Source organism: Balaenoptera ricei, chromosome 5, assembly GCF_028023285.1.
Source record: "Balaenoptera ricei isolate mBalRic1 chromosome 5, mBalRic1.hap2, whole genome shotgun sequence".
Classification (NCBI taxonomy): Eukaryota; Metazoa; Chordata; class Mammalia; order Artiodactyla; family Balaenopteridae; genus Balaenoptera; species Balaenoptera ricei.
In genome coordinates, this window is record NC_082643.1 from 29605203 (window position 1) to 29620615 (window position 15413).

Here is a 15413-nt window from a genome sequence, read left to right on the forward strand (position 1 = left end):
TTTACTTTGTAATTTTTTTCTTGAGCTCAAAACACCATAAATAACGTTGTGTGGTCTGTGTCATGAATGAATAGTGATTGTCCTGAATAGTAGTCATAATTTCAGTTATCTGTTGAGACAGTGTAGCTAAAGAAATAAACTGGCAATTCAGTGGAAAAATTAAAATTTGCCACGCAAAATAATTATTTGATCACATTAAAAAAATCCTTCAAACCTTGAGGAGATGGAATGGATGATGGATGGACCAAATGTCAGCCCCAAATTCAAGAATAGTTTTTGAAATTTGTATTTTCTTTTGTTTAACTTGGGATGTTGACTTTTCTTGTTTAAAGAAAATTATTTTACTTAAATTACGATTATTTTTGTTTACTCACTCCCTTTAAACAAGAGTTTGAGTCCTTCTAGATTCTAAGTTCTTTAGGGTCAGAGCCTGTGTGTACATTTTAAAAATTTTCTTGCAGGGCGTGTCCATACACATAATTGTTAAACAAATGAAAAGCCAATACTCTAGCCTTCCAGTTTATCCAAACTGCTGAATCTGCATGGATTTACGTTGAGAAAATCTCCAAACAGTGATCTTAAACCTGAATTCAGATCATTGAGTGGATGGACTTGGAGTGAAATAAGCAGTGCTATTTACCATAGAATGTTTAGTGAAAGTTTTGATTGAAAACAAAACAAAAAAAAAGAACTTGATTCCTTTTTTTTTAATTTATTTATTTACTTTTGGCTGTGTTTGGTCTTCGCTGCTGCGTGCAAGCTTTTTCTAGTTGCAGCCAGCGGGGGCCACTCTTCACTGTGGTGCACAGGCTTCTCATTGCGGTGGCTTCTCTTGTTGCAGCGTGTGGGCTCTAGGTGTGTGGGCTTCAGTAGTTGTGGCACGCGGGCTCAGTAGTTGTGGCTCGCGGGCTCTAGAGCACAGGCTCAGTAGTTGTGGTGCCGGGCTTAGTTGTTCTGCGGCATGTGGGATCTTCCCAGGCCAGGGCTCGAGCCTGTGTCCCCTGCATTGGCAGGCGGATTCTCAACCACTGCGCCACCAGGGAAGCCCCACAACTTGAGTTCTTGAGGAGAGTCCTTCAAGTATTGTATTCATACTAATTTTTAAATGTGAATGTTTATATGGCTACTAAATAAAATGATGCTGAATTTGACTGAAACAGAATAATTAATTTCCAAAGTTTTTACTTAAATAACAGTTACGTTTTGTTACATTTGTTTACCAAAGTATTTTGAGAGAGAGAACTTACAAAACAGGATGAGTTTTGAAAGGAGTGATGGGTAGCTATGTATGTCTGTGATTGATTTGGGTGTGTAATGCTCTTTCCCTATTTTAGATTCCTCGTATACTTGATTTTTAAGATTTTTTTCTTTGTTATAGAGAGTGTATATGTGCTATAATTATAATATACATAATATAATAAAAATATTTGGCTACATTAGCAGCTTTCAGGAGGCTGCATAAAGGTGTGATTAAGACATGGGTTGGCCATCTACTTACTGGCTATGTGACCTTGACCAGGATGTTTAGCCCTTTCTTTGTCTAGTTATCTGTAAAATGAGGTCAAAACAATACCTACCTCAGTGAGCTCTAAGTGGATTAATACATGTAAAGTGCTTACATAAGTGTCGGCCTGTAGTACACTCAAATATTGGCTCTCAATTATGATTATTATTCTTTCTGGAGATACTGTCTTGGCATATAGTATTTACAATCAGCTGTTGTAAATACTATATAAACATTATGTAAACAGTGGCTTTAAAACATGCCTGATTGGAACTTGAATGTTGATCCCCTCATATTTGGGGGGCACGTAATTTCATCCTTCTGGGCCTTTAATTTCATCAGCACAGTGGGGATATGAAGACCTTCTTCCCAGGGTTCTTGTAAAGATTAAATTTGATAGTATTTCTAGGGATCTTAGCAGAGCGCTCAGCATGAAGTGAGCGTTGGGTAAGTGGTGGGGGTGGTCATGGTGGTCGTGGGTATGTTGACTGCGGACACAGTGGTGACAAGTGGTTAAGAACAGGGGCTCTGGAATCACAGGGCTCTTCTGTGGTGAGGCTGTGTCGGAGGATTCTTGTGGGCCTAATGAGGTAACTTGTGTCAAACGCTTAGCATTAGCTGCCGTGCTGTGGGTGTGGTGGTGGAGTAGTGTTGGCTCTTTGCATGTGGTCCTTTGACACTTGATTTCCTACAAATACATTAAGGGCTTCCAGGCTTTTTTGTTGAATAATTAACTTTTGTCTTTACCTTTATTGCTCCCTTTCAGATTTCTGATCAGGATTGTTAAAATGAGTCTGCGGAAGCAAACACCCAGTGACTTCCTGAAGCAAATCATCGGACGACCAGTTGTGGTAAAATTAAATTCTGGAGTGGATTACCGAGGTAAGATTTCCATGCTTCATCCTTACTGGTGTTCACTAAAGAAGTAAAGGTGACTTAACTGCTTTTTATTAACCTTTTTGAAGTACCCAGTAGACCAAAAAATCACTGGTTGTCAACAGTTTCTATACCCATTTCTTTTTCTACCTCTGAGATGGTTCATTTTAGAGAGACAACTCTGACAGCAGAGCGTGTGCCTCTGACTTGCGTGATCTGGGGCTTCTGTCTCCTGTCTTCGCTTTGAGATTGGTGCGCCTGCATCCCCTGGTGATAGCCAGGCTTGAGTAACCGGATACTAAAGAATTCCTTGGCCGAGCAGCATTTGTTTTTGTGGAAGCAGTCAAGATTGGCAAGCAACGGGAGGGACCTTCAAGATGGCAGAGGAGTAAGACGTGCAGATCACCTTCCTCCCCACAAATACATCAAAAATACATCTACATGTGGAACAGCTCCTACAGAACACCTACTGAATGCTGGCAGAAGACCTCAGACTTCCCAAAAGGCAAGAAACTCCCCACGTACCTGGCTGAGTGTCTGACAGGGTCTTGGTACTCCGGCCAGCTGTCAGGCCTGAGCCTCTGAGGTGGGAAGCCGAGTTCAGGACACTGGACCACCAGAGACCTCCTGGCCCCACGTACTATCAAACAGTGAAAGCTCTCCCAGAGATCCCCATCTCAACGCTAAGACACAGCTCCACTCAACAGCTAGCAAGCTACAGTGCTGGACACCCTATGACAAACAACTAGCAAGACAGGAACACAACCCCACCCATTAGCAGAGAGGCTGCCTAAAATCATAATAAGTTCACAGACACCCCAAAGCACACCACCAGATGCGGACCTGCCCACCAGAAAGAAAAGATCCAGCCTCATCCACCAGAACACAGGCACAGGCACCAGTCCCCTCCACCAAGAAGACTACACAACCCACTGAACCAACCTTAGCCACTGGGAGCAGACACCAAAAACAATGGGAAATATGAACCTGCAGGCTGCAGTTTAGCAAAATGAGAAGACAGAGAAATACACAGCAGATAAAGGAGCAAGGTAAAAATCCACCAGACCAAACAAATGAAGAGGAAATAGGCAGTCTACCTGAAATAGAATTCAGAGTAATGATAGTAAAGATGATCCAGAATCTTAGAAATAGAATGGAGAAAATACAGGAAACATTTACTAAGGATCTAGAAAAACTAAGGAGGAAACAAACAGTGATGAACAACAGAGTAAGTGAAGTTAAAAATTCTCTAGAAGGAATTAATAGCAGAATAACTGAGAAAGAAGAACAGATAAGTGAACCGTAAGATACAATAGTGGAAATAACTACTGCAGAGCAGAATAAAGAAAAAAGAATGAAAAGAATTGAGGACAGTCTCAGAGACCCCTGGGACAACATTAAACGTACCAACATTCGAATTATAGGAGTCCCAGAAGAAGAAGAGAAAAAAAAAAGGGACTGAGAAAATATTTGAAGAGGTTATAGTTGAAAACTTCCCTAATATGGGAAAGGAAATGGTTAATCAAGTCCGAGAAGCACAGAGAGTCCCCTACAGGATAAATCCAAGGAGAAACACGCCAAGACACGTATTAATCAAACTATCAAAAATTAAATACAAAGGAAAAATATTAAAAGCAACAAGGGAAAAACAACAAATAACATACAAGGGAATCCCCATAAGGTTAACAGCTGATCTTTCAGCAGAAACTCTGCAAGCCAAAAGGGAGTGGCAGGACATATTTAAAGTGATGAAAGGGAAAAAACTACAAACACAATTACTCTATCCAGCAAGGATCTCACTCAGATTCGACGGAGAAATTAAAACCTTTACAGACAAGCAAAGGCTAAGAGAATTTAGCACCACCAAACCAGCTTTACAACAAATTCTAAAGGAACGTCTCTAGGCAGGAAACACAAGAGACGGACAAGACCTACAATAACAAACCCAGAACAGTTAAGAAAATGGTAATAGGAACATACATATCGATAACTACCTTAAATGTAAATGGATTCAATGTTCCAACCAAAAAACACAGACTGGCTGAATGGATACAAAAACAAGACCCATATACATGCTGTCTCAAGAGACCCACGTCAGACCTAGGGACACATACAGACTGAAAGTGAGAGGATGGAAAAAGATATTCCATGCAAATGGAAATCAAAAGAAAGCTGGAGTAGCAATTCTCATATCAGACAAAATAGACTTTAAATAAAGGCTATATTACAAGAGACAAAGAAGAACACTACATAATGATCAAGGGATCAATCCAAGAAGGAGATATAACAATTGTAAATCTATATGCGCCCAACATAGGAGCACCTCAATATATAAGGCAAATGCTAACAGCCACAAAAGAGGAAATCGACAGGAACACAAGCATAGTAGGGGACTTTAACACCCCACTTTCACCAATGGACAGATCATCCAAAATGAAAATAAATAAGGAAACACAAGCTTTAAATGACACATTAAACAAGGTGGACATCATTGATATTTATAGGACATTCCATCCAAAAACAACAGAATACTCTTTCTTCTCAAGTGCTCATGGAACATTCTCCAGGATAGATCATATCTTGAGTCACAAATGAAGCCTTGGTAAATTTAAGAAAGCTGAAATTGTATCAAGAATCTTTTCTGACCACAATGCTATGAGACTAGATATCAATTACAGGAAAAAAAATCTGTAAAAAATACAAACAGTTGGAAGCTAAACAGTACACTACTAAATAACCAAGAGATCACTGAAGAAATCAAAGAGGGAAGCAGCAAATACCTAGAAACAAATAACAGTGAAAACACAAGAACCCAAAACCTATGGGAAGCAGCAAAAGCAGTTCTAAGAGGGAAGTTCATAGCAATACAGTCCTACCTCAAGAAACAGGAAACTTCTCAAATAAACAACCTACCTCACACCTAAAGCAATTAGAGAAAGAAGAACAAAAAACCCCCAAAATTAGCAGAAGGAAAGAAATCATACAGATCACATGAGAAATAAATGGAAAAAATGAAGGAAACAATAGCAAAGATCTATTAAACTAAAAGCTGGTTCTTTGAGAAGATAAACAAAATTGATAAACCATTAGCCAGACTCATCAAGAAAAAAAGGGAAAAGACTCAAATCAATAGAATTAGAAATGAAAAAGGAGAAGTAAGAACAGACACTGCAGAAATATAAAGGACCATGAGAGATTACTACAAGCAATTATATGCCAATAAAATGGACAACCTGGAAGAAATGGACAAATTCTTAGAAAAACACAACCTTCCGAGACTGAACCAGGAAGAAATAGAAAATATAAACAGACCAATCACAAGCACTCAAATTGAGACTGTGATTAAAAATCTTCCAGCAAACAAAAGCCCAGGACCAGATGTCTTCACAGGCGAATTCTATCAAACATTTAGAGAAGAGCTAACACCTAACCTTCTCAAACTCTTCCAAAATATAGCAGAGGGAGGAACACTCCCAAAATCATTCTACAAGGTCACCATTACCCTGATACCAAAACCAGACAAAGATGTCACAAAGAAAGAAAATACAGGCCAATATCACTGATGAACATAGATGCAAATATACTCAACAAATGCGAGCAAACAGAATCCAACAGCACAGTAAAAGGATCATACACCATGATCAAGTGGGGTTTATCCCAGGGATGCAAGGATTCTTTAATATACTCAAATCAACCAATGTGATACACCATATTAACAAACTGAAGGAGGAAAATCATATGATCATCTCAATAGATGCAGAAAAATCTTTTGACAAAATTCAACACATTTATGATAAAAACCATCCAGAAAGTAGGTATAGAGGGAACTTACCTCAACATAATAAAGACCATATATGACAAACCCACAGCCAACATTGTTCTCAATGGTGAAAAACTGAAACCATTTCCACTAAGATCAGGAACAAGACAAGGTTGCCCACTCTCACCACTACTATTCAACATAGTGTTGAAAATTTTAGCCACAGCAATCAGAGAAGAAAAAGAAATAAAAGGATTCCTAATCGGCAAAGAAGAAGTAAAGCTGTCACTGTTTGCAGATGACATGATACTGTACATAGAGAATCCTAAAGACTTTACCAGAAAACTACTGGAGCTAATCAATGAATTTGGTAAAGTTGCAGGATACAAAATTAATGCACAGAAATCTCTTGCATTCCTATACACTAATAATGAAAAATCTGAAAGAGAAATTAAGGAAACACTCCCATTTACCATTGCAGCAAAAAGAATAAAATACCTAGGAATTTACCTGCCTAAGGAGACAAAAGACCTGTATGCAGAAAACTGTAAGACACTGTTGAAAGAAATTAAACAGTTGGAGAGATATACCATATTCTTGGATTGGAAGAAATAACATTGTGAAAATGACTATACTACCCAAAGCAATGTACAGATTCAGTGCAATCCCTATCAACCTACCAATGGCATTTTTCACAGAACTAGAAGAAAAAATTTCACAATTTGTATGGAAACACAAAATACCCCGAATAGCCAAAGCAATCTTGAGAAAGAAAAACAGAGCTGGTGGAATCAGGCTCCCTGACTTCAGACTATACTACAAAGCTACAGTAATCAAGACAATATGGTACTGGCACAAAAACAGAAATGTAGATCAATGGAATAGGATAGAAAGCCCAGAGGTAAACCCACACACATATGGTCACCTTATCTTTGATAAAGGAAGCAAGAATATACGATGGAGAAAAGACAGCCTCTTCAATAAGTGGTGCTGGGAAAACTGTACAGCTACATGTAAAAGAATGAAATTAGGACACTCCCTAACACCATGCACAAAAATAAACTCAAAATGGATTTAAGACCTAAATATAAGGCCAGACACTATCAAACTCTTAGAGGAAAACATAGGCAGAACACTCTGACGTAAATCACAGCAAGATCCCTTTTGACCCACCTCCTAGAGAAATGAAAATAAAAACAAAAATAAAGAAAGGGGACCTAATGAAACTTAAAAGCTTTTGCACAGCAAAGGAAGCCATAAACAAGACAAAAAGACAACCCTCAGAATGGGAGAAAATATTTGCAAACGAAGCAACTGACAAAGAATTAATCTCCAAAATATAGAAGAAGCTCATGCAACTCAATATCAAAAAAACAAACAACCCAATCCACAAATGGGCAGAAGACCTAAACAGACATTTCTCCAAAGAAGATATACAGATTGCCAACAAACACATGAAAGGATGCTCAACATCATTAATCATTAGAGAAATGCAAATCAAAACTACAATGAGGAATTACCTCACACCAGTCAGAATGGCCATCATCAAAAAATCTACAAAGAATAAATGCTGTAGAGGGTGTGGAGAAAAGGGAACCCTCTTGTACTGTTGGTGGGAATGTAAATTGATACAGCCACTATGGAGAACAGTATGGAGGTTCCTTAAAAAACTAAAAATAGAACTACCATATGACCCAGCAATCCCACTATTGGGCATATACCCTGAGAAAACCATAATTCAAAAAGGGTCATGTACCATGATGTTCATTGCAGCTCTATTTACAATAGCCATGACATGGAAGCAACCTAAGTGTCCATCAACAGATGAATGGATAAAGAAGATGTGGGATATATATACAGTGGAATATTACTCAGCAATAAAAAGAAATGAAATTGAGTTATTTGTAGTGAGGTGGATGGACCTAGAGTTTGTCATACAGAGTGGAGTAAGTCAGAAAGAGAAAAACAAATACCATATGCTAACATATATATGGAATGTAAAAAAAAAAAAAAAAAGGTTCTGAAGAACCTAGGGGTAAGACAGGAATAAAGATGCAGATGTAGAGAATTTAGTTGAGGCCACCAGGAGGGTGAAAGGTAAGCTGGGACAAAGTGAGAGAGTGGCATGGACATATATAGACTAATAAACGTAAAATAGATAGCTAGTGGGAAGCAGCCGCATAGCACAGGGAGATCAGCTTGGTGTTTTGTGACCACCTAGAGGTGTAGGATAGGGAGGGTGGGAGGGAGATGCAAGAGGGAGGAGAAATGGCGATATATGCATATGTATAGCTGATTCACTTTGTTATACAGCAGAAACTAACACACCATTGTAAAGCAGTTATACTCTAATAAAGGTGTTAAAAAAATTTGATTGGCAAGCAACTATTTAGACAGTATCTGTTTTCAGTGTAAACTTCTCACTCATATAATATGTGGGGTATCCAAAGACACCTTTCTGGTCTTGTAGAAAATGAAATGCTCTTTTTAAGAGGCTTGACACTACTGAAACTAACTTTGTGTAAGGAATGGTATCCAATTCCATTTTTTTGAAGTAACTAAATTCCTAATCTTCCAAAATTAAGATATGTTAAATTACTGGGAATATTTCAGAGGTATGGATAACTAATTGATTAGCAAAGTTTTAAAGCCTTTTTTGGCCTCTTTCCTGAATAATTCATGGTCTCTTTCCTGAGTAATGATCGAAATCTCTTGAGATTTTTCCACTTTCCACATGTGCAAACTTAATTTTATTGAGAGCTTACTGTGGGTCCAGTGTGCATGAATCACTTTAATTTTCATTTTCTCTTCACATAAATCCTTTAAGATCTCTGTTGATTATCTCCACCTAGTAAGGGAGGAGCTAGGACTCAAACTCAAGCTTGATTCAAAAGCCTTGCTAAAAAAGACTCTGCTTTTTATGTACTGCTTTAGTTTCTTGACATTAATAATGTAGCTCCAGTTTAATTTGATTTTTACAGTGGAATCAATGGATTTATACTGAATACTGAGCTATTATAACATTTCTGTGTGCCGCTTCTCACCCCTGGACTTTTGATGGGCCCAGAGGAGGTAATAGATTCGTAGAGAATATCCAGCAGCTGATTAGGGTGGCAACATGTGTTCAGTATCTTCTCAGTACCCCCTTCATTGAGGAGATCCACCAGCCTACTCTTTAGGGGAACATTTTCTATTTTTAAAGGAAATATATGTATATATATATATTTTTAAAGAATTTTCAAAGCAAATAATGGAGAAAAGTATATAGAAGAAAGGTAAATCTTCCCCAAATTCTACCATCCAGAGATAACCACCCTTACCCATTTAGATCTGTCTCTATATAAGCATAATTTTACATAAGTGGGATCAATTGTACATGCATTCTGATTTTTTTTTTAACATTAAAGAAATTCATTCAGTTCTCTGACAACATGGAGTGTTTAATGGCTACATAGGAATACCATGAGTGGATGGACTACAGTTTTGTTTTTGTTTTTAACCAGTGTCCTATTAATGGACATTTAGGTGTTTACCAGTCTTTTTTCTATTGTAAATGACTGCTCCTTTAACATGTATCTCAAGCACTTGTCCAAGTGTCTCTTTATAATAAATTCCCTGGGGTTTGGTTTCAGAGTCAAAGAGGGTGCAGATGGCCCTCCATCAGGGCAGGTGGCTCATTCATCTCTACATTCTCATCAACCCTTGCGTTAGCCTTTAATGTCAACTTTTCCATTCTAATTGGCAACAAGTAATATCTCATTTAATTTATATTTCTTTGTTTACTAGTACGTTTGAACAACCTTTCACATGGGTAGTAGTAACCCTAATTTTTCTCTGTTTATGATTGTCTGGCCATGGCTTCTATACTATTAAAGCAAAACGTTGTACACTATTGAGAGCATACTATAAAGAATGTGGTTAAATAAAAACAAACAAACAAGGAAACAACCCAGTTCTCTGTAGCAATTTCCCTTCAAGTTTGAAGAAACTTGTTTTCTGTTATTCATTGTAATTTAATCCCTTAGAGAAGGGAGGGGGTTATAATCCCAACCTCCAAGAACCTTTTTCTTTAAAAAACCTTTGCTATGAGAATATTTTTATTAGAAGGGAACATTTCATTTTTAAATGCTTTTAATTAGTTTTCAAACATTTGCATATCATGTCTCAGAAGTTTCTTGCTCATTTATGATGGTGGTTTAGATATAAAGTAATACAGCAGGAATGAAACTAAAGTTGTAGCTTCAGCTTTCTTTTGATAGGAAATAATTATTATTAATTATTCATAATGCATTCTGATGCTTCGAAAGTTTGCAGCTTCTAGCAGAATTTTGTTAGCTTACTGTCTTGCACTCTCATTACACACACACAATTTTGAAAAGAAACTTTTGTTGAGAGGATAATGGGGGCAGAGGCAGGGAGTGAGAAGCATATTAATGAAGTTGAGACTACATGGAGCTATCGACTTGGTTAATTGAATCAGATTTGTAGTATTTGTTTTTACTTAAGGTGTCTATCTAGAAAATACCACTTGAAGTTAGAGGCTCAGAGTTAATGGTTTACATATCTTCGTCTTTTTTAAAAAAGGATCATCAGGTCCAATTTTGCAAAATTGATACCATCTTAACACAATTAAAAAGGTTCACTTGAACAGTTTCCTCGAAAGCTGCCTGGAATGTTTACTGTTTTTCTTATTAGTGTGGATCTGCAAATATTCTAACTGGAACAGCGCAGAGAGGGATGTGCTATAAAGCAATATGGTGCCCGTGTTCTCAAGCTGTTCCTTACTGGGAGTCAACAGCTTTAAGATGTTCTTTCAGGAGCACCTGCTGTCTCCTCTTTTCCGTTATTCTGACAGACTGTGGAGCCTTCCTCTTAACCTTGGAGTACATTCATCTGCTGCAGGAGATGTTGTGAAAGAACGAGATCAATCTGCCAGACCCGTATTTCCCTTAGTGGCCAAAGTCAGAAATGCCACTGGGCATGAGGAGTCACGGCTAGTGATCATTTGTTCCTGCATAATCGCCCACTCCTGTCTTTAGCTCTCAAAGAATGGTATCTTACTTGGAATATTCTTACCGTGTTACTTTTCTGAAGGCTTTACAAGTTGCCGTTGTTGCCACACATGCCATGAGGGAGGCGGCAGCCCATTGTTTTCCCTGCCAGCAGTGGGTGCATGACGGCCTTCATGCTGTACACGTCTTCGCCTTTCATTCAGACGGGCAGAGAGCAAAGACTTTTTTTTTTGTGTGCTTCACTCTATTGAATTTCATTTACAGTGTGAGTTTTTATATTAAGCATGTAAGAGCTAATGAGTAAAGAGATTGTCAGCTCTAAGGTATACCCTGTAATTTTCAACTCTTTGCTTTGTATGTCTTCTCTTTGTCTGAATCCATCTCCAGGGGTCCTGGCTTGCCTGGATGGCTATATGAATATAGCCTTGGAGCAGACAGAGGAGTATGTAAATGGACAGCTGAAGAATAAGTACGGGGATGCATTTATCCGAGGAAACAATGGTAATAGCCCTTCACTCTACAGTTATACAGCATCCAAAATAGGATCACCAGCATGTTTTCTAGATAATTTAAAAGTTCAGTTTTAGTTTTGCTTTGTCTTTAAATTCTTACTACAACTCAGATCTTCATTGTGGCTAGTTCTTTTTTGGGTGCTTCATGGCATTTTGGAACTAGAAATTCTCTTCTTCCCTCCCTTTGCTGATGATAAATTGAGGGGTCTTGGTACATTGACCCAGAGCTCTGTTCTCGAATACAGTGTGTTATATTCCCCCAACACGGCCTCTCACACTGGCAGTTGGTGCTCTCAGAATGGCCACTATTTGCCTGCTACCTTTGGTTTACCTCATTTGGCAGTTAGCTTGTCTTGTTTCTCTATTAAGCATTCAAATGCTTTTTTTCTGTGGGAGATTTGTATCCTTTAGTTTGGCAAAAATGACAAAAGAGGAAATATGGTTCTGAAGTTACCCAGCTTTTTTAACAACTTTTTGCTATGATTATTATGGTTACTTTCAAGTACCTGGTTTAAAAACACATTATCAGTAAAGTCATATTTGAATTTTGGGGTTGGGAGGAAGACATCAAAACTGTGGGAATTATCCCTTGATTCATCCCCACTTTTTGGTCCCATCCCCCAAATGGAGCTCTGTGACTCTTGATTCTGGGTTTTTTATTGATGTGCATTCTTTAGTTCTGGATAACTTCTTCAACCCCCGTAACACTTGGATCTCTTTGCTGTGAACTAAACATCCTGACTTTTATTGTAGTTATTCTATCTCCTGTCCTTACAATACCATATTGCTTCATATTATGTCTTCATTTTATTTTATTTAAAAATTTCTTATTAAAGTATAGTTGATTTACAGTGTTGTATTAGTTTCCGGTGTACAGCAAAGTGATTCAGTCATATATGTGTGCATATATAACTGAATATATATATTCTTTTCAGATTCTTTTCCATTATAGTTTATTGTAAGATACTGAGTATAGTTCCCTGTACTATACAGTAGGACCTTGTTGTTTATCTATTTTATGTATAGTAGTTTATATCTGCTAATCCCAAACTCCTAATTTATTCCTCCCCCCACTTCCTCTTTGGTAACCATAAGTTGGTTTTCTTTGTCTGGGAGTCTATTTCTGCTTTGTAAATAAGTTCATTTTGTATCATTTTTTTAGATTCCACCTATAAGCGATATCATATGATATTAGTCTTTCTCTGTCTGACTTATTTCACTTAGTATGATAATCTCTAGGTCCATCTGTGTTGCTGCAAATGGCATTATTTTATTCTTTTTTTTAATGGCTGAGTAATATTCCACTGTATATATTTACCCCATCTTCTTTATCCATTCCTCTGTCAGTGGACACCAGGGTTGCTTCTATGTCTTGGCTATTGTAAATATTGCTGCTGTGAACATTGGGGTCACATCATGTCTTTATATATATACCTTTTTAGTCCTTCCAATGTGTAGAATTTCTTTTCCTATTTTTAATATTGTTCTTATTTGACTCTTTCCATTTAATAAGAAATGTTAATGATATTTCCCCATCTCAGTACAGCTGATAACAACAGTCAGCTAGCTGCAGGTTCTGTGAGAGGTGATAGGATGCATCCTGTCATATACAGACTACATCTTGGACTTGGCCAGTTTCCTAGGGATGTTTTTACTGTCATACTGATGCTTTCCTTTATGTAACTTTTTCTGTGGGGTAATCGGTGGTAGGTAGTTATCTTTAGGCTCCATAATTCACATCCTAGGCTCTTGAAGAGGATCCTGGCTTATTTGATTAATCTGTGCTATGTCCTTTAATCAGGATATCTCTTAATGCTCATTTTGCACAAACCTGTCAGAGTCTGAGTAGGCGTGGGGGGTAGGAGGGGAGGTACACCTCTGGTGAAAGCTTGCCTCTAGTGACCAAGACATTAGATGTGGTCTGATTCTCATGTACTACGTATTCAGTATACCCTGAAGAGTTCATGTGGGTGGTCACGAGAGGACTAGCTGAGCAAAACTTCGGATAAACCCAAGGTTGATACTTTACAGGGAATTCAGAATAAGGACAAAATAACAAACTCCTCACCTCTTGTTTATCCTGATGCAATTAAAAAAGTAAACAGGAAGTTTAGTGATTATATCGAGGAGATGGATGAAAATAATTATTTTTTATTTATTCTTTATTTTTAATGTGAAGTCTGGCCTGGTAGATTTACTGATTTACTTTAACCACAGTCATAATTGTTACACCTAGAATTATAAAACATTCGAAGATTCCGGAGACTTTCACATACATTTTCTTTTATCCCCTTGGTTGCGATGTGCAAATCCAGTCAGATGTATAGCTAAGGTCAGAACACAGCCCTCTAAGACATCAAACCCAGGTCTAGAGTCATAAAATTGGTCTTACAATAGTTCTAGAATTTATTGTGTGGTTTGAGAATTCCTTTGAAATATGCAGAGGTGTCAGACTAAAATCTGCTTGCTTTTAAAACTTGCTATTATGATACTTAGGAAAGTTTTTTTCAGTTTGTTCATTTTTTCTTTTCAGTGTTGTACATAAGTACACAGAAGAGGAGGATGTGAAGACACCGAGAGTACCATACTTTTCACACTTGGATATGTTTTTTATTAAGTTTTTTGGTTCTTCTGTCATATAATTTGTCCTATTTTGTCATAGTTGGTGATTTTTCACTGACATGTGAGTGAGATAAATGTATAAAATTGTGGATTTAATTGTAAAGAGTTCTTTCATATTTAAGTTTCAGTCATTTTCTTTTACCTCTATGTCAGTGAGCAGAAAGCAAAAAGAATTTTCAAAAAAGAGATCTTTTTCTCCCTACATGATTTGTAACTGAAGTCTCAAACAACACCATTTGATTTGCCTGCTTTGCTTGTGGGACTGACTGGAATGATGGACGTGAGGACAATTAAAACATTTGTAGAGACGGTTTCCTCTATCCTGCTCTGCTCGCCGTACAAAATGCTTGAGGGACAATGTTCCACGAGGCATCCAGTTTCAGTCTCAGGCTGAAAAGGGTCCCTGAGACCAGATGCTCAGCCTCCGTTTCCATTCTCTCGATAGGAAATAGAATTGGACATCTAACCGTGGCACTTGCACAAAAGGAGTGGGAATCCGAATTGAGCTGGGGGAGCGATCCTAAAGGTTCCAACCTGCTAGGTGTAGGTGTAAACGTTCCTTTTAAGCCAAGTCTGTGCGCGCTCAGCTCGCATCTCCCCCGGGCGGTTCACGCGGTGGGTTTTCTTGCTCCCTTTCTGGAGCCCGGGCACCCACGCCGTCCTGAACACGGTGGAAAGCGAGGCCTGGAGTTTGTAAACTCATTCAGGTTCCAGTTGCTCCGCTGTGGCTGGAAGAATTTCTCTGCGCTCTGGCTTAGGGAGGGGTTCCTGGGAAGCCTTTCTCTCCAGTCCCAGCTGGGTTTGATGTGACCTCATTCAGGAGCAGAGCACAAGCATCCACGTTGCTTGGCACGAGGCAGCCTCTCTGCGTCATGTGGCTCCTGCTGAGAGGGTTTCCCACTCTATTCGTGACGTTTCCACCGCCCTGCTGTATTCCCTGAACAGTTCACGCTTTCTCTCAGAACAACAAATATCTGGGCACTGCGGTTGAACGAACACCAGACAATTGTGTGGCCTTCCTCCTCCGCCCCTCCCCCCTCTAGGCAGCAGTCCTGTTCCAGGAGCGCCGTGTGAGTTTCAACAGTTTCCTGGTTGAAGGATGTGCGGGCAGGATGGGGAAGGAGGGG

The 15413-nt window shown here is 38.5% G+C and overlaps 1 protein-coding gene across 3 annotated transcripts in view; it reads left to right on the forward strand.

The window, feature by feature from the left end:
- LSM6 (LSM6 homolog, U6 small nuclear RNA and mRNA degradation associated) overlaps positions 1 to 15413 on the forward strand; it is a 40676-nt gene that overhangs the window by 10923 nt on the left and 14340 nt on the right. For 2 of the 3 annotated variants that reach the window (XM_059923932.1, XM_059923933.1), the window contains 3 exons: positions 2271 to 2386; positions 11540 to 11653; positions 14198 to 14594. In XM_059923932.1, coding sequence (XP_059779915.1) covers positions 2293 to 2386; positions 11540 to 11653; positions 14198 to 14232 — 243 coding nt within the window. In that variant the 5' untranslated portion in view covers positions 2271 to 2292 and the 3' untranslated portion in view covers positions 14233 to 14594. Of the gene's footprint in view, positions 1 to 2270; positions 2387 to 11539; positions 11654 to 14197; positions 14595 to 15413 lie in introns of those variants that run through there. The other variant, XM_059923934.1, reaches the window with a different exon arrangement.